Raw genomic sequence first — 20,567 nt, 5'->3', positions numbered from 1 at the left:
GTCTGTCAAAGCCAGCCGTGGGGAGTCCAAAAGCCAGGGTCGGGGTTTGTTCGCACCTCCAGCCTTCACCCGACAGGCCTCAGCGACACGCGTCCAGCAGTGACCAGTGTCCGTTCGGGGCCGCGGTGTACAATGACAGCCACCTGAAGAGGTGGCTCGGAGCCGCTCCAAGGTCGGGGGTGTGTGAGTGAGTGGAGTTGGCGTCCGTTGGAAGGACAGTGCTGCCGGCCGAGGGTCCTCACGTCTCTGCGCCCCGCGAACTGCGTCACCACTGAACATGCGGCGGCAGGTCAGGAAGGAAGCGAAGGCCATGAGCAGCGCGGGGAACTCGCCAGGCCAGCGTACGGGGCGCGGCCCGAGCCGCAGTAGGATCCCTGCCCTTCTGAGGTGCGTGGGGAGCGCTCCCCAGGCTCTGCCAGAGGTCAGGATGCAAAACAAGTATTTCTGTGTTTCTAAAAACTGAAAAAATAGTGTCTTTGAGCCACAGTGGAATGAAGCTGGAAGTCAGAGGACAAATAAGAGAAAACCGACCAGTTCATAGATCCGTGGAAATTAAACAACACGCTCAGTGGGTCAGAGAGGAAAGGAGAAGGGAAATTTTTAGAATTCTGAGATCCATGAGAGCGAAGGCACAAAATACAGAATCTATGGGAGGCAGAAAAAGCCACGCTCAAGTACAAGTTTATAATTTTGAATGCCTGCATGTGAGAGGGAAGAAACCGGGTTCCTGGCCGGCTTGGACGATGAAACATGAGCCTCCCGATGTCAGGGTCATGAGTTCAGGCCCCACGTTGGGTGTAGAACTTCCTTAAAAAATAATAGTAAAGGAGGAAAGATCTCAGATTAATGCCAAGCTGTGCACCTTGAGGAGCTGCAAAACAGGAAGCAAACAGCCAAGAGCGGGACGGAGGCGGTAGGGCCGAGGGGTCGGACCGGGGAACAACACCGTCCCCAAACCGGAAGTCGGTTCTTGGAGAACTTCGGTGAAACTGATGAATCTTTAAGGTGACAACAAACAGCAGGAAGGCAGATAACGAAAACCAGAATCGTAAGCAGGGGCGTTCCTAGTGACCTCACAGAAATGGCAAAGACCGTGAGACTCTGATAAAAAGTTCACGCCGACAAGTTTGATAATCTTTTTAAGATGGACAAGTTACCTAAGTTAGCTCAGGAGACGACAAAGGAAACCTCGACAGACTTAGAACACACAGACCGAAACAGCAGTCGAGGACGAAGGGAAGCCAGGAGCGCGCGGCTTCCCGTGAGCCTCACCAGACCTTCGAAGAGTCGGGGCGCGGCCGGGGCACCTCCTGGCGCGCGGGACCCCTGATCTCGGGGGTTGTGAATTTGAGCTCCACGCTGGGTGTAGAGACTACTTTAAAAGTCTTTTTTAAAGTAATGTTTTGAAGAATTAGCACCAGTCTTTCTCAGACTTTCCCAGAACATTGGGAGGAGGGCGCGCTCTAATCCGTTCTGTGAGGCCCGTATTACCTTGGTACCAAAACCAGACACATTTCGATAGAAGAAGACTACGAACCCCAAACACGGGACCGGGCCCGGCTCCCCAAATGTGGGGGCTTTGGATGGAGGATTAAGACCCCGCTTTGGCCCCCATGAAGTTGGGAGGAGGGTTTCTGGACCCCCAGACGTACCCGCGTGGTCAGGCCCACCGGGCGTGGCGGGACAGTCAGAGGGAATCCGAATGCACCTGCCTGGGTCTTCCTGGTGCCACCCCAGGCACGGAGGCGCTGCCCGGAGGGTTTGGAGGGGAGACCATGGTGAGCCTGCGGTTGGGGTGTCAATGCCTGGCGCCTGGGCTAGGAGGAGGGAGTGAGAGCAGGACCAGCCTGAGGAGAAAGTGCCATCCGGGGGAAGAGCTGCGAGTCCTCGTGTCTTGTCCTGGCCTCGACCCTCCAGAGACCACGAAGACCCTGCACGGGCACCTCTCTACTCAACACAGGACAGGCAGCCCTGGGTGCGGGCACGAGGACACAGGAACAGGGACACGGGGACACGGGGACACGGGAGCTTGGGAACACAGAGACAGGATGGGGACACAGAGACAGAGGGATAGGAACAGGGGGACAGGGGGGCACAGGGACGGGAACAAGAGGGTAAGCACAAAGGGACCTGACACGGGGACACAGGGACACAGGGACGGGGACATGGGACAGGGACACAGGGACTGGGACATGGGACGGGGACACAGGGACTAGGACATGGGATGGGGACGCAGAGACGGGAAGGGGGGCACAAGGGTGGGCACAGAGGGACAGGGGGACGAGGGCACAGGGTTGGGCACAGAGGGCGAGGGACCCGGGGACATGAGGAACACAAGGATACAGGAACAGACACACAGGGACGGGGACACAGGGACACAGGGACAGAGGGGCACGGGCTTGTGGGGACACAGGGCCACAAGGATGGGGACACAGGGACACAGGGATAGGGGCACTGACAGGACATGGGAATAGGGGCGGGGGGGCAGGGACACAGGGACATACAAGTGGGGACAGGGACTCTGGAGTGATTGTGGTGTGGCATTCGGTGACCATGGGGGACCACACCCATGGGGTGGTGTGACACGATGGACAGTCATTGTCACCATGCTGGTTGTCACAGTGACAGTCCTGCGACAGCGTGAGGTCCCCACTGCTCAGTCCGGGCCTGTCCTGGGGGCCGAGGTGCCCAGGCCCGTCCCAGCACCAGACAGGGCGGGCCCAGGCAGAGACTGGAGGTCATGCTGGCCAGGGACAGCGTGGGGAGCGGGGCTGGGTGACTCCCCTTCCCTCTGCAGCCTGGGGCAGGGCCGGTTCTGGTACCCCGCCCCTGCCCCGGGTGCAGGCCTGGCTGCTGGGGGAGAGGCGGCCCCTCCCGGGCCCCCGTCTGACTGAGGGGCCCCTGGAGGTGTTGCCGGATTGTCTGTGGTTCTTGGTCGCCCCCTGGAGGAACGGGGAGGAGGCCACACAGAGGGGTGGGCCGCAGAGCAAGGTTTATTGAGTGACGGAGGACAGAGGCCTGTGCGCTTGCCGGCCGGTGCGGCTGTCATCCCTTCAGGTTCTTGGCATCTCTGGGGGGGGGGCGGGGGAGGCTGGAGGGCTCCTCCCCGGGGGGGTGTAAAATCCTCTTCGGGTGGTTGGTACTCAGGGCCGGGGCCCGTGTCCCCGCCGGCCTGTCCTTCATCTGCAGCCTGGGGGTGGTGGGGTGGGCGAGAGGGCCCGCAGGTCCCAGCGGGGACCTGGAACCCTCCTCCCCCGACGCCGGGCGCTCAGCAGCCGCATCCCTGTGCTGCCCAAGCACCTGCCTGCGTGGCCGCGCCCCTGCCATAGCCCTAGGCCCCTTGCGGTCACTTGGACGAGCCCCTTGCTCAGGGCTGCGGGCCGCCTGCCCCAGACCCCTTCTTCCCGCCGCCACCCACCTTCCCCAGGCTCCCGCTGCTCTCCTCAGGGGTCAGCCCACGCGGCCCTCGAGTCAGCCCTGTGGGGGAGGCGCGGGGAGGAGCAGCCTGGCCGGCCGCTGCCTCCCTGCGGCTCACCCTGCGCGGGGGCCCTGGCCGGTGGCCCCTGGAGGGTGAGCTGGGGGGGCTGAGCACACGTCCCCTGTCCCGGCACCAGGCCCTCGAGCCCTCTCCTGCTTCCCACGTCCCCAAGGGGACTGTCTCCGTGGTGACGTGGCGGGTGGCAGGAACCTTGAGACCCAGGACGGAAGGCCCCGGGAGGCGGGGCGGCGGGAAGGTCAGGTCAGGCGGCGCCCAGCAACCCCCCCCCCTCCCCGCCCCGCCGCTGCCCGCCCTGGCAGTCACGTGAGCGCGGCGGTCACGTGACCGCATCCCGCTCCCCGCGGAGATGGGTGCTCGGCCGTGGCCGATCCGGCCCTGGGCCCTGACCCTGCTGCTGGCGCTGGGGCTGCGCTGCCTGGAGGCTGGGGGTGAGTGCGGGCCCGCGGGCATCCCCCCCCCCGCCCTGCGCACCCCTGCGCTGAGCACCGCACCCCTCCAGCCCCCAGAGCCCTGGAGAGCGACTTCCGGGAGGGCTACTTCGAGCAGCTCCTGGACCATTTCAACTTCGAGAGGTTCGGCAACAAGACCTTCCCCCAGCGATTCCTGGTGTCAGGTGAGGTCGCGGGGGGTGCGGGTCACGGACCCCGGGGGTCCTGCCCCTCGCCTCACCCGCCCCTTCCTGCCTCCGCCCAACAGAGAAGTTCTGGAAAAAGGGCAAGGGGCCCATATTCTTCTACACGGGCAACGAGGGGAACGTGTGGTCCTTCGCCAACAACTCGGGCTTCATCCGGGAGCTGGCGGCTCAGCAGGAGGCCCTGGTCGTCTTCGCGGAGCACGTGGGTGCCGGCGGCGGGCGCGGGCGGGGAGGGCGGGCGGGCGCGGGGGGAGCCCGTCTCAGTCCCGCCGCTGCGCCCCGCAGCGCTACTATGGGAAGTCACTGCCGTTCGGCGACCTGTCCACGCGGCGCGGGCACACGGAGCTGCTCACGGTGGAGCAGGCCCTGGCCGACTTCGCCAGGCTGATCCGCGCGCTGCGGCGCGACCTCGGGGCCCACGACAGCCCCGTCATCGCCTTCGGGGGCAGGTGGGTCCTCGCCCCACGGGCCGCTCCCTGAGCCACACATGCGTGCGTGGCCCCTGTGGGACCTGGAAGTCTCGGGGCCTCCCGGGGGCACCGTGGAGACTGGTGCTGGGGAGGCTGGGGTCCTGGCCACCGCGGCCCAGCCCACCTGTGTCCCCTCCCAGCTACGGGGGGATGCTCAGTGCCTACATGAGGATGAAGTACCCCCATCTCGTGGCCGGCGCGCTCGCGGCCAGTGCACCCGTCGTGGCTGTGGCCGGCCTTGGCGACTCCTACCAGTTCTTCCGGGACGTCTCGGCGGTAAGCCAGGGTTCTGGGGCCCCGGGCCTGGGCCAGGCTGTGGCAGTCGCAGCCACAGCCCTTCTCTCTCCAGGACTTTGAGGGCCAGAGTCCCAAGTGTGCCCAGGGCGTGCGGGACGCGTTCCGGCAGATCAAGGACTTGTTCTCACAGGGAGGTGAGGAGGCATGTCCCCTACCCCCTGCCCCTCGGCCCCACGCACACCCGAACACCGCGGTCCCGCTTCCTCCTGACAGCCTATGACACGGTCCGCCGGGAGTTCGGCACCTGCCAAACACTGTCCAGCCGGGAGGACCTGACCCAGCTCTTCGGGTTTGCCCGGAATGCCTTCACCGTGCTGGCCATGATGGACTACCCGTATCCCACCGACTTCATCGGGCACCTTCCCGCCAACCCAGTCAAGGCAAGAGGCTTGCTCCCGACACCCAGAAACGTGGGCAGGGATCTGGGGAGGGCAGTGTCCGAGGACAGAGAAGGGCCCGTGAGATGGCCAGTGCTGGACGGCCCAAGAGCTCACGGCCACTCGAGCCCAGGACCAGGGCAGGGCCAGCCGGGAAGGGGCCGTAGGCCAAGCGGGGCTCTTTGGTCGGCTTCCCCAGGTTGGCTGTGACCGGCTGCTGAGTGAGAACCGGAGGATCAAGGGGCTGCGAGCGCTGGCTGGTGCGTCTGCCCCTCGGCCCTGCGCCAAGTGTGGGGGGTGGACATGGCTTGGGGGCACAGGCCACGTGGAGGCGAGGAGCACCGATGTTCCCATGCAGTCAGTCCCTGGCCCAGCCGGGGGGTGGGTTCCGTTACACAGGTTCTCCGAAAGGCCCTGGGTGGGGCGGGCAGCACTCCCAGCCATGCCCTGCCCTGTGGGGGGGGGGGCATCCTGGGGGTGGTAGGAACTGCCCACATGGACCCCAGGAGCTCCACGCCTCGCCGGGCGCCCTGGCCCCTCCAAGGGGCAAGGTGAGTGTCCGGCCCCGGCCCAGCGCACCTGTCTGCCAGGGCTGGTGTACAACTCCTCGGGCACCGTGTCCTGCTACGACATCTACCAGCAGTACCAGGCCTGCGCGGACCCCACAGGCTGTGGCACTGGCTCTGACGCCAGGGCCTGGGATTACCAGGTATGGGGCTGCCAGCCGCCTGGGAGTGCCCGGGACGGAGGTGCCTGATGCGGGCCCCCGCTCTCCTGAGCTCGGTGTGGGGCATCCCGCAGGCCTGCACCGAGATCAACCTGACGTTTTCCAGCAACAACGTGACAGACCTCTTCCCCGAGCTGCCCTTCACAGAGGCGCTCCGCCAGCAGTACTGCCTGGACACGTGGGGGGTGTGGCCCCGGAGGGCCTGGCTGCAGACCAGCTTCGGGGGGGACGGTGAGGCTCGAGACGGAAGCGCCCCTCCCTCCGCCCCGCGCAGACGCGGTCCCCGATCCAGCCCCGTCCCCACCGCCACGGTCGTCTCTTGCAGACCTCAAAGCTGCCAGCAACATCCTCTTCTCCAACGGTGACCTGGACCCCTGGGCAGGGGGTGGGGTGAGTCACGGCCTGGGGGCTGCTGCAGGGCGCTCGGCTCTGGCCACCGGGGGGCCGTGCTGGCTGCTCCCCGTGGGCCTGCCAGCCTCCGCACCTGGCTTCTGTGTGGCCTCCATTTTCCCTCTAAGGGCGGCTCCTCCTCCCTTCTCTGGCTCTTCCCCTTGGACTGCCTTTGAGGGGGGCGGCCAGAGGGAGGGGGAGAACCACAAGCAGACTCCCTGCCGAGCACAGAGCCTGGTGGGGCGCGATCCCACTACCCCAGGGTCAGGCCCTGAGCCGAACGCTCACGGACTGAGCCCCACAGATGCCCCCTCCCCTTAGTGTGAACGGACGGCTGGTGCCCTAAGCTCTAGCTCTCCTTCCTGACGAGGCAGCTTGGGGCCAGGCTGTCCCTGGGAGCTCCTGCTTCAGCTGCACCCCCGTGGGGACACAGCCCCCGGCAGGCCGTAGCGGGTGGGTGGGGTGCAGGGGTGGGTTGGGCCGAGGCCCCCGGCGCAGCAGACAAACGTCCTCCGACAGATCCGAACTAACCTGAGTGCGTCAGTCCTCGCCATCACCGTCCAGGGGGGCGCCCATCACCTGGACCTAAGGTGCGGTCCTGCCCGGGCGGGGTGCTGCGTGTGGTCCGGACCAGTTGGCCGACGGGCGGGGGAGGGCCAGGGCTCAGCCTGCTGCCCCACTTAAGCCCCCCTGCCTGCTCCTTAGAGCGTCTCACCCAGAAGACCCCACGTCTGTCCAGGAGGCTCGCGGGTTCGAGGCCAGGCTCATCCACAAGTGGGTGGAAACAGCCAGACGTGAACAGCGGCTGCGGCCGGCCCAGCGTGGGGGACTCGGAGGTTGAGTGCCCCCCAGCTGAGGACCAGAGAGGACTCCAGGGGAGCATCTCAGGGCTCTGGGGTGAGCGGCCGCGGAAGCGTTGGGCAGCCCGGGAAGTGCGCTGTGGGCTGAGGGAGCAAACGTGAACACAGGCTACCAAACCAGCTGCACATTTAATAAAACAGAGCCCTCAATTCGTGTGTGGTCTCAGGGCATGGTGGGGGGGACCCTGCGGCCAGCCCAAATGTCCTTCCCAGCACCCCCAGCCAGCCGTGCCTCTGAGGGGTCGGGCCCTGGGGCTGCAGCTCCTCTTTTGGGGTGGGGCACAGTCCCTATCCCGCCCCTGGGCTTGGAGAGGCAGGTATGCGGCGATGGGAGGTGAGGTAACGGAGCCCACTTGGGAGACAGGCCCTGCACCCCGTTCCAGGCACAAGAGACATGGTGTCAGGGGTCAGAGGACAAGGCAGCCCCAAGGGCAGCCAGTGGACACGTGCGTTGTTGAGACAACCGGGAACACGGCCAAGAACCCAGGTCCTGCCAGGCACCGGGAGCCCAGAGCACCAGAGGCACCGTCCACCAGCAGGGGAGACCCCGGCGGCCCAGTGTCCCAGAGAGAAGCTGCGCCTGCGAGGCCACCTGGCCCTAGGAAACAGGGTCCCCCAGACACTGAGGCTCATCTCTGGAAAAGCGCCCCAAGTCAGGGCCCAGGGGTGGAAGTGGCAGGCTCCTGTGGCCACGGGGCAGGGCTACAGGGCCACCCCCACCTACGGACACGGAGCGCAGGACGCAGACATCCCTGGGATGAGCAGGGGCGGGGCGTCCGGTACCACAGGAACATGGACTTCAGGTCCACACCGGGTCCCCAGGCTGCTGGTCACAGTGGGAGGCCCGACCTCCGAGCACAGAGTGCCAGGTGTGCCGTGACCACAAAGGCTAGACCCCAACCACAGCTGAGCACACACAGTCTTACACACAGCGGAGAGAAGAGCAAACCTACTTTTATGTTGCCCAAAAAGTCCATTCTACCAGGTGGTCCGGGAGCAGGATGCACTCGCCCACCCGCCCCTCCCGGCCCTACAGGGCCAGGGGAGGATCCCTGAGTCCAATGTGTAAACGCCATAGCCCGCCAGGTGCCCGGACTCGGAGGAGGGCACAGACGCCCTCAGACCCTCGGGTCCGGGCACGTCACAAGCTCTGCGACCACCGGCTGAGTCGCATGTTGGGCTGTCCCTTCAGTTCTGGTCACTGCCAGCCACGATGTCAGGGGAACCGGCGCACCCCCAGGGAGATGACCGGTCACCTGGGACCATGAAGCCCGGGCACTGGCTGACAGACGTTCAGGTACGAGGAATGTGAGTCATGGTTCCAGTTTCCAAGGGAAGCAGGAGGCTCCCCGATCGGACGGGACCACCGTGATTCGCGGGGCTGACGTTGTAACACCATCGTCATGAGAGGCTCACACAGGATGCCCAATGGTCCTGCCCACCCACGAGGCCCTGAGATGCTCAGGCCCAGGAACCCCTGGTGTCTGGGGCACCTGAGTGGCTCAGTGGGTTAAAGCCTCTGCCTTCGGCTCAGGTCGTGATCCCAGGGTCCTGGGATCAAGCCCCGCATCGGGCTCTCTGCTCCGCAGGGAGCCTGCTTCCTCCTCTCTCTCTGCCTTCCTCTCTGCCTTCCTGTCTGTCAAATAAATAAATAAAATCTTTGGAAAAAAAAAAAAAAACCTGCACCAGGAACCCCTGGTGTCTCCATTCAGCCAGGCCTGGACCACGGGCAGCCAGCCGAGTGGACACTACAGGGCCATAGGCCGACAGTGGACCAACCCAAGCCAGGGGTCTACAGACAGGCTTCCATAAACACAAGACCCGGAAGATGCTGGGGCGGGGCCCATGGGGCAGTCACGCCCCGCCCGGCGGGGCCCAGATGGGCAAGGGGTGGGCCTCGGTGTTGAACACGTAGGCGTCCAGGCTGAGCAGGCTCGGGTCATCCGAGAAGAGCAGATACAGGTACTTAAGCGTCTCCCCCAGAAAGAAGCTCTCCATCTTGTCCCTGGGCTGGGGGTTGAGGGGATCCTGGACGTTGCTGATGGAGGAGTAGCCGCCCGAGGGGACCTGCACGGGGCCGAGACGGCAGCGTCCGGGCTGTGGCCACAGCCGGCTCCCCACACGGGCTCGGCCCTTGGGACGGGACCAAGGGACACCCCAGCCCCGGAGCCCCAGGCGCCCCCGACTCCAGAGGCCACGGTGAGCCTGCCCCTCCCCCGTGCCCGCGGCCCGGGGCGAGGGGGCCGGCGGGGCGGCGGGCAGGCGGCTCACCCGTGTGTACGTGTTGAAGCTCTGCAGAATCTCCCAGCCCCAGTCCTGGTACTTGGGGTCCCCCGTGAGGCGGTGCAGGTAGAACAGACTCTCCACCGTCTCGGGCCGCAGCAGGTTGTGCCTGTCGGCCGGCTGGGAGCGGGGGGGTGGGACACGGGCTGAGCTCAGACACACGGCCCCGACGGCGCCCCCACACCCAGAGCCCGGCCCCGGCTCACCTTGACCTGCACGTCCTTGCGGTCGTTCTGGGGGTACAGGTTAAAGTGCACGATTTCGGGGCTCAGCCCAGTCTCCATCTGGCGGTTCATCTGGTAGCAGGTGTCCATGAGCGCCCGGGCCAGCTCCATGTGGTCAGCGGGCAGGCCGTGGTGGGCGCCCAGAGCCAGCGTCCCTGGCAGGAAGCACACCAGGTGGTCCTGAAATCAGAGCGGGTCCTCACCACGGCGGAGTCTGTGGCCGCATTGGCGGGGCGGGGGGGCGGCGGTGACACCGGGGATGGTGCCTCCCGTGTCCCCGGGAGTCAACGAGCCCGAGCGGGGACGGCTCAGGGTCCACTCGGGCCAGCGACTCAAGTACAGGCCCAGCACGTGAGGCTCCCCGTGAGCAGCGGAGAGGCGGGGGAAAGACACCCCCTCCCGGGGGAGCAGACGCTGACCCAGGTCTCCCCGCTCCCCCACCGACACCAACGGGCTGCCGCAGTGCTGGTGGCAGGAGACCAGGAGCTGGGCCCAGGGCCCAGGGGAGAGGGAGGGTCCCTGGGAAGCGGGGAGCGGTGCCCGGGACCCAGGGGCAGCAGCCAGGGACCCAGTGCAGACCTCGGGTCCCCCTCAGCTCCCCCCGCCGCCCCCACCCCAGCCCAGGCCACGCGACCCGGGCGCACGCCCACGGCCAGCACTTCGGGGCTCTCTGCAACGTCCCGGCTCACAAATCGGTCACAGCTCAGGACGCGGCCCGGGGTGGGCGGTCGGGGGTGCGGTGGGGGGTGGCCGAAGCCCCGCCCGCCCGGGCTGGCTCGTGGGCACGCTCACCATCTTGGCGCTGAACCGGCCGTGGGCGAGCTCCCCCACGAAGGTGAGCTTCCCGGGCTCAGACCTGCGCAGCAGGTGCCTTCGGATGCCCTCGACGGCTTCCAGGTAGTCCTCCAGTAACCTGGGCAGGGCGGCAGGCCCCGTCAGCTCGGGGCCAGCCGGGAGCACGGCCCCCTCGCCCCGGCACCCAGGAGCGGCCGCGTGGCCGTGCACCACCAGCACACGCTGGTGGCCCGGAGCCCTGGCCCCGTCTGAGGCGGCGCCAGGCTGGCCCGGAGCTGGGGGCGTTCCTCTCAAGCGCCCCGGGGGACGGCCCGAGACCGGCCTCCGCACAGCCCCAGGACCCCAACGTCCCCACCGGCTCCCGGTGTGACGCCCCAGTCTCTGCCCGCAGCCCCGGGGGTTCTGGGTGGCGGTCGGCCCCAGGCTCGATCGTCGGGGGTTTCCGGTTCCCTCCCGGGGGGGCGATTCTGCCTCCCACGCCGCACGGTGCAGCCCAGGCGGCCCCGGCCGCCCTCTGCTGGGGGGCGCGTGTGCACAGTGGCCTCCGCAACCGCGAGGCGGACCGCGCTGCCGGTAGGCTGGGGGCCCCTCGGACGGGCCCCGACCCCGGGCCCCGCCTGGCACTGGGGAGCATGAGCCTCAGCGACCAGCCAGGTCCCCTCCTCCTGGACACGAAGGCCGTGCCTGGAGGAAACACGCTCCTCGCGGACGGGCCCAGCGCGGGCCGGCACGGCGGCTGCCCGACCGGGAACCCGGGACGAGGAGAGCCGCGGGGAGCCGCCCCCGCCGCGCAGCAGAACCCGGCCTCACTGGGTCTCCTTCTTTCCGCCCTGGACCCACTGCTTCAGCAGGTACTCGTAGTAGCTGTCGGCCCGGGCGCCCAAGGTGAACACGCCCATGTGGGTGAAGAGGCCGCTGTGCGTGTTGATGAACATGGGCACCAGCCCGTCCTTCTTCCCCGACAGCGAGTGCACGCGCCGCGTCACCTCCTCCGCGGCCTCCTGCGGCAGACGACGGGAGAGCAGGCGTGAGCGAGGGGGGTGGGCGAGCTGCGTCGGCTCGCCCCCACGGGACGGACCCGCTCCCCGCCGAGGAGGGAGCAGGCCGCCGTCCCGGCCCACGGCGCCCCTGGCCCAGCTGCCGCCGACAGCGGCTTCTGAGACGGGCCCAGGCCCCGCGGCAACCCGGTCCGTGCCCGCACGCGTGGCCGCCCCGAGGGCCCCGCTCATCTCGCAGGGGGCGGGGGCCGGGAGCCGGGGGGCGGCGGGGGGGCCGAGTCCGATGACCGCGGGCCTGGTCCCCATGACCCCCCGCCCAGGCGCGGCCGGCTGCTCCCGCGGGCTGGAGGGAAGGCAGGCACGTCGGCTTCCGCACCCGGGCTCGCGGCTCACCACCCCCGGGGAGCTCCTGCGCCCCCTTCAAGAGCCAGCCCACTTGGGCTGCTCCGAGCTCCCTGCCGGGCCCCCGCGGCACCTCCGCTCCCCGGCTTCGCGTGCATTCGGTCACCGCGCCCAGGAGCCCACGCGGGGAGCCATTTCCTGGGCTCCGCCAGACGCACGCGCCCACACCCACCCACAGGGTCCTCGCGGGTCGCCGGCCACCACGGAATCCCGGCATCGGGCAGGTGCCCGGCTGACGCCCCAGGAGCAGGAGGACACGTGCGGAGCCGCTGGACTAGGCGCCGACGACGGGACGGCCGCCACGCCATGGATGGGCAGGGAGGGCCCCGCACGCCCCCCGTCTCCCCAGGACACACACGGGGCCAGCGGGCGTTCAGAGAACGCCGCACCCAGAAATCAGATCCGCGGCCACCCGAGGCAGGCCGACCGACAACGCGCCAGGAGCCACGCAAGAGCCGGGGCCCGAGCGTGGCGGGAACCTGCTCCCGGGGGCGCGCCTCTCGCGACACCCACGTCGGAGACAGCCTGACAGGCAGGGCCGGCCAGCACCTAGACAGCTCCTACCCTGTCCACACGGCGGGGTACCGCTGGGGGCGAGAAGGGACACGCGGGACGCGCGCACGCCACGACACAGACGTAACCCGTGGGCGCCCTCCACGCGGATGCAAACGTCCCCCGTGGCGACCAAGCCCGACACGGGCAGCCCCGGCCGCAGAACCTCACCGCGCGGGACGATCAGAACCGAGAGCCCCCACCGCCACACACGCACAGGGCACAGCGCTCACGGCCGCGGCCCACTTCCGACGGGGAGGATGTCGTGCAGGCGTCAGAGCTCGCCCACGGCTGCACGGTGGGGGAGGGGGAACGCAGGGCCACGGACACGTGAAGAGTCACGATTTCACTCCGATCACGTCTCTGTTTCTCTAAACAAGGGGAGAACCGCCGGCACGCTGCGCCGAGTCCCGAAGCCCCCCCAGCCTCCCCCCGACGAGGAGAGCGGCTCCACCAGGCGCGGCCGGGGGCTCGCTGACAACAAGGGCCCACGACGGGCGCGCGGGTCGGGAAAGCCCCAGCGCAGCTCCCTTCCTCCCGCCTCGTGCCGACCTGGCTGGACGCCCCGCCCCGCGGGCGCCGCTGCCCCCCCGCCCCCGACCCCGCGGGGCACGTGGGAGGCGGGCGCCTGGGACCCCCGAGGACACGGGCCTGCTGTAGGGCGGGGCCGGGGCGAGGACTCAGCCCCCAGGTGCCGACTCGACGCCCCGGCCTCTGTTGTCCCTGGCAAAGCGGCATCTGCTAACGAACCACGGGGAACGGGAGAGGAAACGAGAGGGAGCGTCTCGGGGCGGCCCGGCCCCTCCGTACCTGAAACTTCTTATTGCCCGTGAGGCGCGAGAGCTCCCGGAACTCCAGCTGAATGCTCGTGACCTCGGCCACCGTGCTGTCCGAGGTCCAGCGCGGCGGGTGGGCGGCCCCGGTGCCGATGTTCACGTCGGAGTACGGGATCTTGGAAGGCGTCTGGAACGCAGGCATGAGCCGATTCCCAAAATCCTCCTGATACACAGCACGGCGGGCAATCAAGCTTCCCTGCCGCACGGTGGACTGGCCTCCGTCCCACGGTGCTAACCCAGCCCCCGCTTCCGTCCAGTCACGCGGACGGACACGGGACTTTACCGGCCCCGCGTGGCCTCCACGTTCCATGGCCACCAAACCAAGCCGGCCCTGGGGAGCTCCGAGAGAACGTCCCTGCAAGCCGCGGGGACGACAGGCAGGGCGACGCCGCTCACGCGCGTGTGCGCTCACGCTCCAGCAGAGGAGCGGGAGCGCTGGGGGCAGACCCACCCCCCCGCCGGCCCGCGCCCCCGAACCCCTCCCCACCTCTCCCTCCCTGGATCCCGGGAGCAGAGCGACAGCCGCTCGCACGCCCACGCTCGCTCGGGCCCGTCCTCCCCGCGGGCGCAGGGACACTCACAGCCTTCTTCAGGAAGAGGTCGTCCCCGGACAGGTGGTAGGCGCTCAGAAGCCCGCCCAGGATGCGGATCGTGCTCTCGAACAGGTTGACGTCCACGTCCTTCTGGAACCGCAGCTTCTTAGACACCCACTTCCTGGCCTCTTCAAACTCTGTGACACGAAACAGTGTGGGGAGGGGAGCGGATCGGGGCTCCTAGCGCGCCCCCGTGACCTCTCGCTCGGGGGCCCCGTGCATTCTCGTGTCTCTCCCTCTCCCCCGCAGGCTCGCCACGTCCGGTCCCTGGGCGAGGGGAGGAGCCCCCGCGACTTCAGGCGCGCAGAGAAAGGGAGCCCGCGTGCGCGCGTGAGCACGGGCCGTCGACGGTGGACGATCCCGGCACAAACGGCCGCGTTGAGTGATTCGGCGGGAGTCTCGGGCCTCCTCAGACAACTTAAAACACGCCTCTGAAGTCCCAGCTCGCGAATAACCAACGACGCGTGATCCCCGTGCCACCCGATCAGCGTGGCATAAGGGGGACGTGAGGGAGAGACGCGGGCCGCGGACAGCCCGTGGCATCACGTGCCGCCTCCCGCCACAGGGCCCCTGCCGGCTGCGACAGGGGAACCGGCTGGAACCGGCCCTGGACGCCGGAGGTCAGGCAGGAAAGCCACCACCCACGCCCAGCGCGTCCGATCGTGCCCCCACGAGAAGGGAGCGTGCACCAGATGGGAACAGCAGCGTTTCATACCCCCACCCACCGCCCTCGCCAACAGCTCGCTCGCCCGAGAGTCACCCCAGGAGAACTTGGCCACGTGCGAGGGAAGGAGCGGATACCTTTCTTCAGGCCCAAAATCCACATGGTGTCCAGGGCGTCAATCAGCGTCAGGCCCAGACCAAACCACTCGCTGAAGGACCTGGACACAGGTTTCAGCTCGTCGTGGCCCCAGGCAAACTTGCGGTATCCGGCCCACGCGTGGCGGAAGGCGTCGATCACGGCCCTCTGGCGCTCGTTCGGGGAGGCTGGAGGGAAGAGAGCAGGTCGCCAGGACCGGTGCCGGTCAGGGTTCAGACAGGGCCCCTCTGCAGCCCCACACGGAACGGGGTGGGGGAGCAGCAGGGGACAACGTCCAAGGTCGGGTCCTCACGGCTGGACGTGGCTGCCAGGGCGGCGAGGCCTCCGGGGCCAGCACGGGACAGCGTGGCCTCCCGTCTGCCTCCACCGGGGGCCCGGCGGGCACGACGCTCTGGGGCCCGGGGACCACACGGTGAGCGCCCGGTGGCTGCGCCGTGCCCTTCGGCCTCGGTAGCGTCGGGCGTGCTGGCGGCTGCTGACCTCCCGGGTGCCCCGTCGCGCCTCACCGGCCCCGGGCGTTTTCAAGGAGGAACTAGTGCGGAGCAGCTGCACCCACGGCCGCCCTGGAGCCTTTCCGGGGTGCCCTCACGACTCATGTGGGGGACGAGGTTTCTGCCCTCCACACCGGGGAGGACGGGGCACGAGTGACGGAGCCCCCGCGTGGACACAACCGTGCGTGTCGATGGCGGCACCGCACGTGGGTGCTCGGTGCGGTCTGAGGCCCATCCGTGTTGACGCCCGCGGCGCTGCCGTCTGTCCTCTAAGCCACGCGATCGCTCGGTGTCCCCCACACGTCCCCCTTCCGTCAGAGGCAACAGCAATTGGGACCAGAGGGTCACAGCCTGGGCCCCAGACTCGCTGACCTGGCACGAGCCCCCGCTCCACGAGGCCCACGGCCCTGGCCGTGACTGACCCCGCCTCAGCTCTCCGATCCGTGGAACGGGGATACGACCCACAGGCGACCCCAGAGGGCGCCATGAGAACCGAAGCAGACAGGCTGCACGGGGCGCCCGACACGCCTGCGCCCAGAAGGCCCTCCACCCCGGGGCCACCGCGTCGGGCTGCGCAGACCTGCCGGGACCCGTCGGGCGTGGGTGGAGACGCAGAGGGGCGGCTGCGTCTCCACGTTCCCCAGGCGCCTCCCTCCAGCCCCCCGTGGCACAGACGCAGGCTGGGAAACGAGTCTCTCACCCACACGGGCGGCCAGGGGCTGCAGCGATGGGCCGCCAAGGAGCCCCGTGTCCTCTCCAGGCTCTCGAGAGATCTGCAGTCCGCCCGGGTGTCACGGGGGACCAGCACTCGGAGGGACGACAGGTGCTCCCCCTCTGGGTGTCCACGCGCCCCCCTCGTCAGAACGTCCAGGTGAGGCCCAACAGGGCGCCCGTGGGGTCTTACCCGCCTGGTTCTGAATCCTGGGGGCCTGGGAGGAAGGTCCGGGGGGCGCCTCCGCCTTCCTCGAAGGAAGTTCGGTGCCCGGCTGCGGCTCAATCACCGCTCCCCTCCAGCTTCAGGGAGAGAAGGAAGAGCAATCAGCCAGCCTGAGGGCGGAGACGGAAACGCCCCCAGGTCCCGGCCACCCGGCGGGGCTCCCCGCTGCCCGCCACTCTGGGCAGGACGAGCAGGAGAAGGCTGGGTCTGCCCCCCCACCAGGGTCCCGCCCTGGACCCTGCCTGCTCTGAGAGCAACATGTACCTCAGACGTTGCGCTCACCCTCCTCCTCTTTGGTTTTCAGAAACCGCCAGACACGCGGGCCTCAGCGTTTCTGCACGTCCAGCCCCGTCTCTGACGCTCCTCGTACCTGACCACCGTTCTCCGTGTGTTTTCTTCCCGACGAGCGTCACCCACTGCCTCGCCCCTCCGCTTGCTGTCGTCCTGCCTCCTGTCCTCGGAGCCTTTACCGGGGGCTCGAATCTGCAGGTTGGGAGGTCCCCGTCGGAAATGCCTTTGAGGCTTCTAGATAAAAACAAGAGTCACCCGTGAAAACAGCTCAACTGCCTGTGGGCTGCCCTTCCTTTCCCCCCGGGACGCTCCCCGATCAGGCCCAACCCCACGCAGTGCGTGAATCGGCCGGCAGCACACGGCCCCGGAGCAAATCCCTTTGTTTCTCATCACAACACGCAGATTTGGCCGGGAGATCCCGACTCGCCATCTCCCGGCCCTGGCCGACAGGGATGGAGATGTGCCAACGGGCTGGCGCAGCCCTGGATGGCGGGTTGAACTCCTGGTCCGGGATGCTCCCAGGCCGTCACAGACCCGAAAGGTAGCAAGAGAGGGTCAGGACCACGTCCCCGCGGATGGAGCCGCAGGGAGAACCCGGCCGCGGGCCCGTGCCCCGGGACTCCTGCGCTTCACCCTCGGGATGCTGTGGCGAGGGCAGGGCGCCGGGTCCAGGGACGGAGCACCGGGGCCTGGGAGCAGCCAGTGCTCGACAGAGGGCGGGACGAGGCGCCTCCCCCAGAGGACGGGAGGAAGGCCCCTTGGGAATCGGGAAAAACCTCCGCTTCTCAGCGTCCACAGGATCTGCGACGACGTTGACGAGTGACGTGGCCAGGAGAAGGGGGTCTGGCCGAAACAGAGCACCGAGGCTGACCCCGGTCCGGGGGACCAGTGCTGGAGTCCGAGCAAGAGACAAAGTCCAAGTGGCCTCCACCAGGGGCTCCCAGTCCCCCGGCCTGGACCAGGGGAGGTGTGCATATTAACCCCTTACCGTCCAGGCCCCTGCTGGACACCAGAGACTGGATCACGGGCCTCCCGAAACACCTCTGGAAACGTGTCTCTCCGTGGGGAAACACGCCAGGCTGGCTCTGCCTTCCCAACCGTTAGGGCAGAGACCGTGTGCAAGGGAGGGACCAGAAGAGGTAAAAAAAAAAAAAAAAAACGCCTGCCTGCCCTCCCTACGAGGGAGAACACCCGCTTTTTCACACACAGCTCCCGAATGAGACAGTTTGGAGCGTGGCCTCCTGCGGCTCCCCGGGGCAGCCCCGTAGGGCCCGGCCTGGACTGATCCCGGCCCCCTGCCCCGTCCAGACCTGCTGAAGCTTCAAGTCCCCGAGCAAGCCCAGCTCCCCGGGCCTTGGGCACTTTCATCCAACTCGAGCCCAGCTCTCCTGACCCTACCCAGAACCAGCAGAGTCGCACAGCGGCTTCCCCGACCGCGGGACCGGCACCAGCCTTATCCCTCCCGGCGGCGGCGACTGCTCTCCCCTCTCAGGAGGTTCGCCTGCCTGCCCCCGCCAGCCCGCAGCTCCTCGAGGCAAGGCACGGGTCTGTGCTGCTCACCAGCAGACACGGGGCCTGGCATGCCAGCAGGCGTTCCAGAAGAACGAAGCAGAGAGTATTCCTCTTTCCCGCCCCAAGGGTCGTCCCACCGGCCCAGCACAAGGAGCGTGAGGCTCAGACGTCACACAGACACACAGACGGGGACAGAGAGAATTCTTCCCCGTCTACCCGAAACACCACACACTGTTCCGAGACGCCTGCGTCCTGCAGGAGCCCGGGGACGACCCCACGCGTAGGTCACCCGATGTACCTGCGGTGAGAGGCCCGGGAGGGCCTCTGCCTTCTGAGGAGCTGGCAAGACGGGCGGGTCCGCTGGTCTCATCTTCCGCTCTTCCGCTGACCGGCCGTTCCCCGCTAAACAAGAGAGGCGGTTTTATCCCCAGCAGCCCCCACGGCCTGGAGGAGACTCTGCGTGTGTCGCGCGGCGCGTCGAGACAGGCGAGACTCCTCACGAAAGGACAGCGTGGGCCCCGGGGAATCCAACGACGCCAGAGGAAACCAAGCCTTTCTGAAAGTCCTTGGCAGCTCCGGGTCTTTCGTCCCAACCCACGCCCCACAAACACGTGGCCTTCAGCTCTGCCCTTCCAGGGACCGCAGAGGGTAGAGAGCGGGCGGCCGGCTTGAGCCCCCCCCCCCCCCCCCCCCCCGCGGCTCCTCCGCCTTCCTGCTGCAGGCCAGGGCCCCAACAGAGAAATTCACCAGGACTCCCTAGGGGCTCCCCAGGACTCCGCGGGGGGAGGGGGGGGCGTCCAGACCCCGGGGAAGGAAGACGCGAGCGCAAGTTCCCCTGACGCGTCTGGACCGGGCCTGCGACCTCCGGGCCTCGATTTCTCTGCGAGGCACAGGGCGTGGAGGTGCCGGGACTCAGCCAGACACCGAGGAAGCAGTCGCACAACGGGAAACGCACAGCCACCTGCCAGCCCCACAGCCGCCAGCGCTCTGCCCCTCGACCTCCCGCTTCTGCACGGCCAGCCCTCGGGGACACACACAGACCCGGGCGAGGCGCTGATACCTCGCCACTGGTCAGCCACGCTGGCGTAGGACAGGAGCCCGCAGAGCATCAGGAACGTGAGCAGGAAGAGGATCACGTTCCGCTGCAGTCTCGACAGCTGCTTCCACTTCTGACGGACGGAAGGGCAGTGAGGCTCCTCGCTGAGAGCGACACGAGCGCGGACCTCCCCGCCCGCCCCCAGCCCCGCGCGGCCAGGCGCTCCCCAGGCCCGGGGTCTGCCCCGCGGGAGGTGCCCTCCCGGCCCGGACGGCGAGCCGCCGCGCGGGCGGGGCACAGACGCCCGCAGCGGGCGCGCGCCGGCTCCGGCCGCCGGCGGGACCTCGCCTCTGCCCAGACGTGGGGGGACGGACGCGCTGCAGCCCGAGGCCGCCGGGGACACTCCGGCGCGGGCCCGGGCGGGGCTCCCGCCTCGCCGCCCCGACCGACGGCTCTCCGCGCGGGGCACCGCGCGCCGCCCCCACGCCGCAGACCCGGGGCCCCCAGACAGACGGCCGCAGGCCGGCCCAGCGCGCCCCGGCCCGGCTCCCCGGCGGCCCCGCGCCCCGGCCCGGCTCCCCGGCGGCCCCGCGCCCCGGCCCGGCTCCCCGGCGGCCCCGCGCCCCGGCCCGGCTCCCCGGCGGCCCCGCGCCCCGGCGCCTCACCCTCCAGCACGAGCGCCGCCGCCAGCTCTTGCTGCCGTCGTAGGTCCGGCCGGCGCTCAGCGTCACCGAGACGAAATCCCGATGCGGCGCCGGCGGCGGCGGCGGCGGCGGCGGGTACATGACAGCGGCGGAGGCGGCCCGGGCGGCCCCGCCCACTGGCGGCGTCAGGAGGCCGGGCTCTGAGAGGGGCCCGGGGCTTCGCGGGCCCGACACCCGCGGGCAGCCATCGCGGCGCCGTCCACACCCCGCCCATCGCGAGCGCGGCCGATGCGCCTGCGCCGCGCCCTCCTTGCCCCACTGCGCCTGCGCCGCGCCCTCCTTGCCCCACTGCGCCTGCGCCCGCCCTCGCGGCCCCGGCGCGCCCCTGTGTTTACGTCCCACTGCGCCGGCGCACGACCGCCCGTGCGCCGTGACCTCACGCCCTCCACGTTTGCCGGCCCGCGCCTGCGCCCAGCTCGCCGCCCGGCGCCCCCTGCTGCGGGGCTCGAGTCCGGGTCGCGGGCGGACTGCCCGGGCCCGAGCGAGGTGAGCCGCGGCGGAGTCGGGGCAGGCGGGGCGGCGGCTCTCCGGGCCCGTCCTCGGGGCGCGCTGGCCGCCCCCGCAGCCCGCTGTGCGCGCGGCCCCGCGGCGCCGAGGAGGGTCTGCGGGGCTCCGGGCCCCGCGCGGGGCTGGTGGAAGCCGGCCCCGCAGTCCGGCTGCGGCCCTTCCGCGTGGGCCTCCCGCGCGGCCTCGTGGCTGAGCCTGCCCCAGGGCGGCGCTCGCGCCGTCCGGTCCCCCTGCCTCCTAGAGGCCGCCGCCGCGGGTCCGTCCCCGCACCCAGCTCGGCGGTCGGCGGTGCCCGAGCGCATCCCTCCCTGCACGTGCGGTCGGCGGGAGCC

At 69.0% G+C, this 20,567-nt stretch overlaps 2 protein-coding genes across 4 annotated transcripts; one reads left to right on the top strand and one right to left on the bottom strand.

The window, feature by feature from the left end:
- Positions 1-2,988: 2,988 nt before the first annotated feature.
- On the top strand, positions 2,989-7,404 carry DPP7 (dipeptidyl peptidase 7). The gene is made up of 14 exons (XM_080819294.1): positions 2,989-3,057; positions 3,615-3,927; positions 3,999-4,112; positions 4,196-4,335; positions 4,419-4,582; positions 4,744-4,879; positions 4,953-5,034; positions 5,114-5,280; positions 5,477-5,537; positions 5,868-5,986; positions 6,079-6,235; positions 6,330-6,394; positions 6,914-6,984; positions 7,100-7,404. The coding sequence occupies exons 2-14, from the start codon at positions 3,846-3,848 to the stop codon at positions 7,233-7,235; spliced, it is 1,494 nt and encodes a 497-aa protein (XP_080675420.1). The 5' UTR covers positions 2,989-3,057; positions 3,615-3,845; the 3' UTR covers positions 7,236-7,404.
- A 786-nt stretch (positions 7,405-8,190) lies between these two features.
- On the bottom strand, positions 8,191-19,931 carry MAN1B1 (mannosidase alpha class 1B member 1). 3 transcript variants are annotated; one of them, XM_080819268.1, is made up of 13 exons: positions 19,690-19,931; positions 19,049-19,157; positions 18,287-18,390; positions 16,556-16,710; positions 16,153-16,262; positions 14,739-14,924; positions 13,926-14,074; positions 13,319-13,507; positions 11,367-11,557; positions 10,554-10,674; positions 9,744-9,941; positions 9,526-9,657; positions 8,191-9,321 (listed from the first exon to the last, which is right to left on the bottom strand). In XM_080819268.1, the coding sequence occupies exons 1-13, from the start codon at positions 19,807-19,809 to the stop codon at positions 9,109-9,111; spliced, it is 1,977 nt and encodes a 658-aa protein (XP_080675394.1). In that variant the 5' UTR covers positions 19,810-19,931; the 3' UTR covers positions 8,191-9,108. The 3 variants fall into 3 exon arrangements, with proteins under 3 accessions (XP_080675394.1, XP_080675393.1, XP_080675392.1); XM_080819267.1 differs by having other exon boundaries at positions 13,319-13,471; XM_080819266.1 differs by having other exon boundaries at positions 19,049-19,154.
- Between the last annotated feature and the right edge of the window lie 636 nt (positions 19,932-20,567).

Source organism: Martes martes, assembly GCF_963455335.1.
Source record: "Martes martes genome assembly, chromosome: 12".
In the NCBI taxonomy this organism is placed as follows: domain Eukaryota; kingdom Metazoa; phylum Chordata; class Mammalia; order Carnivora; family Mustelidae; genus Martes; species Martes martes.
This window is presented reverse-complemented; position numbering and strand designations above follow the sequence as displayed.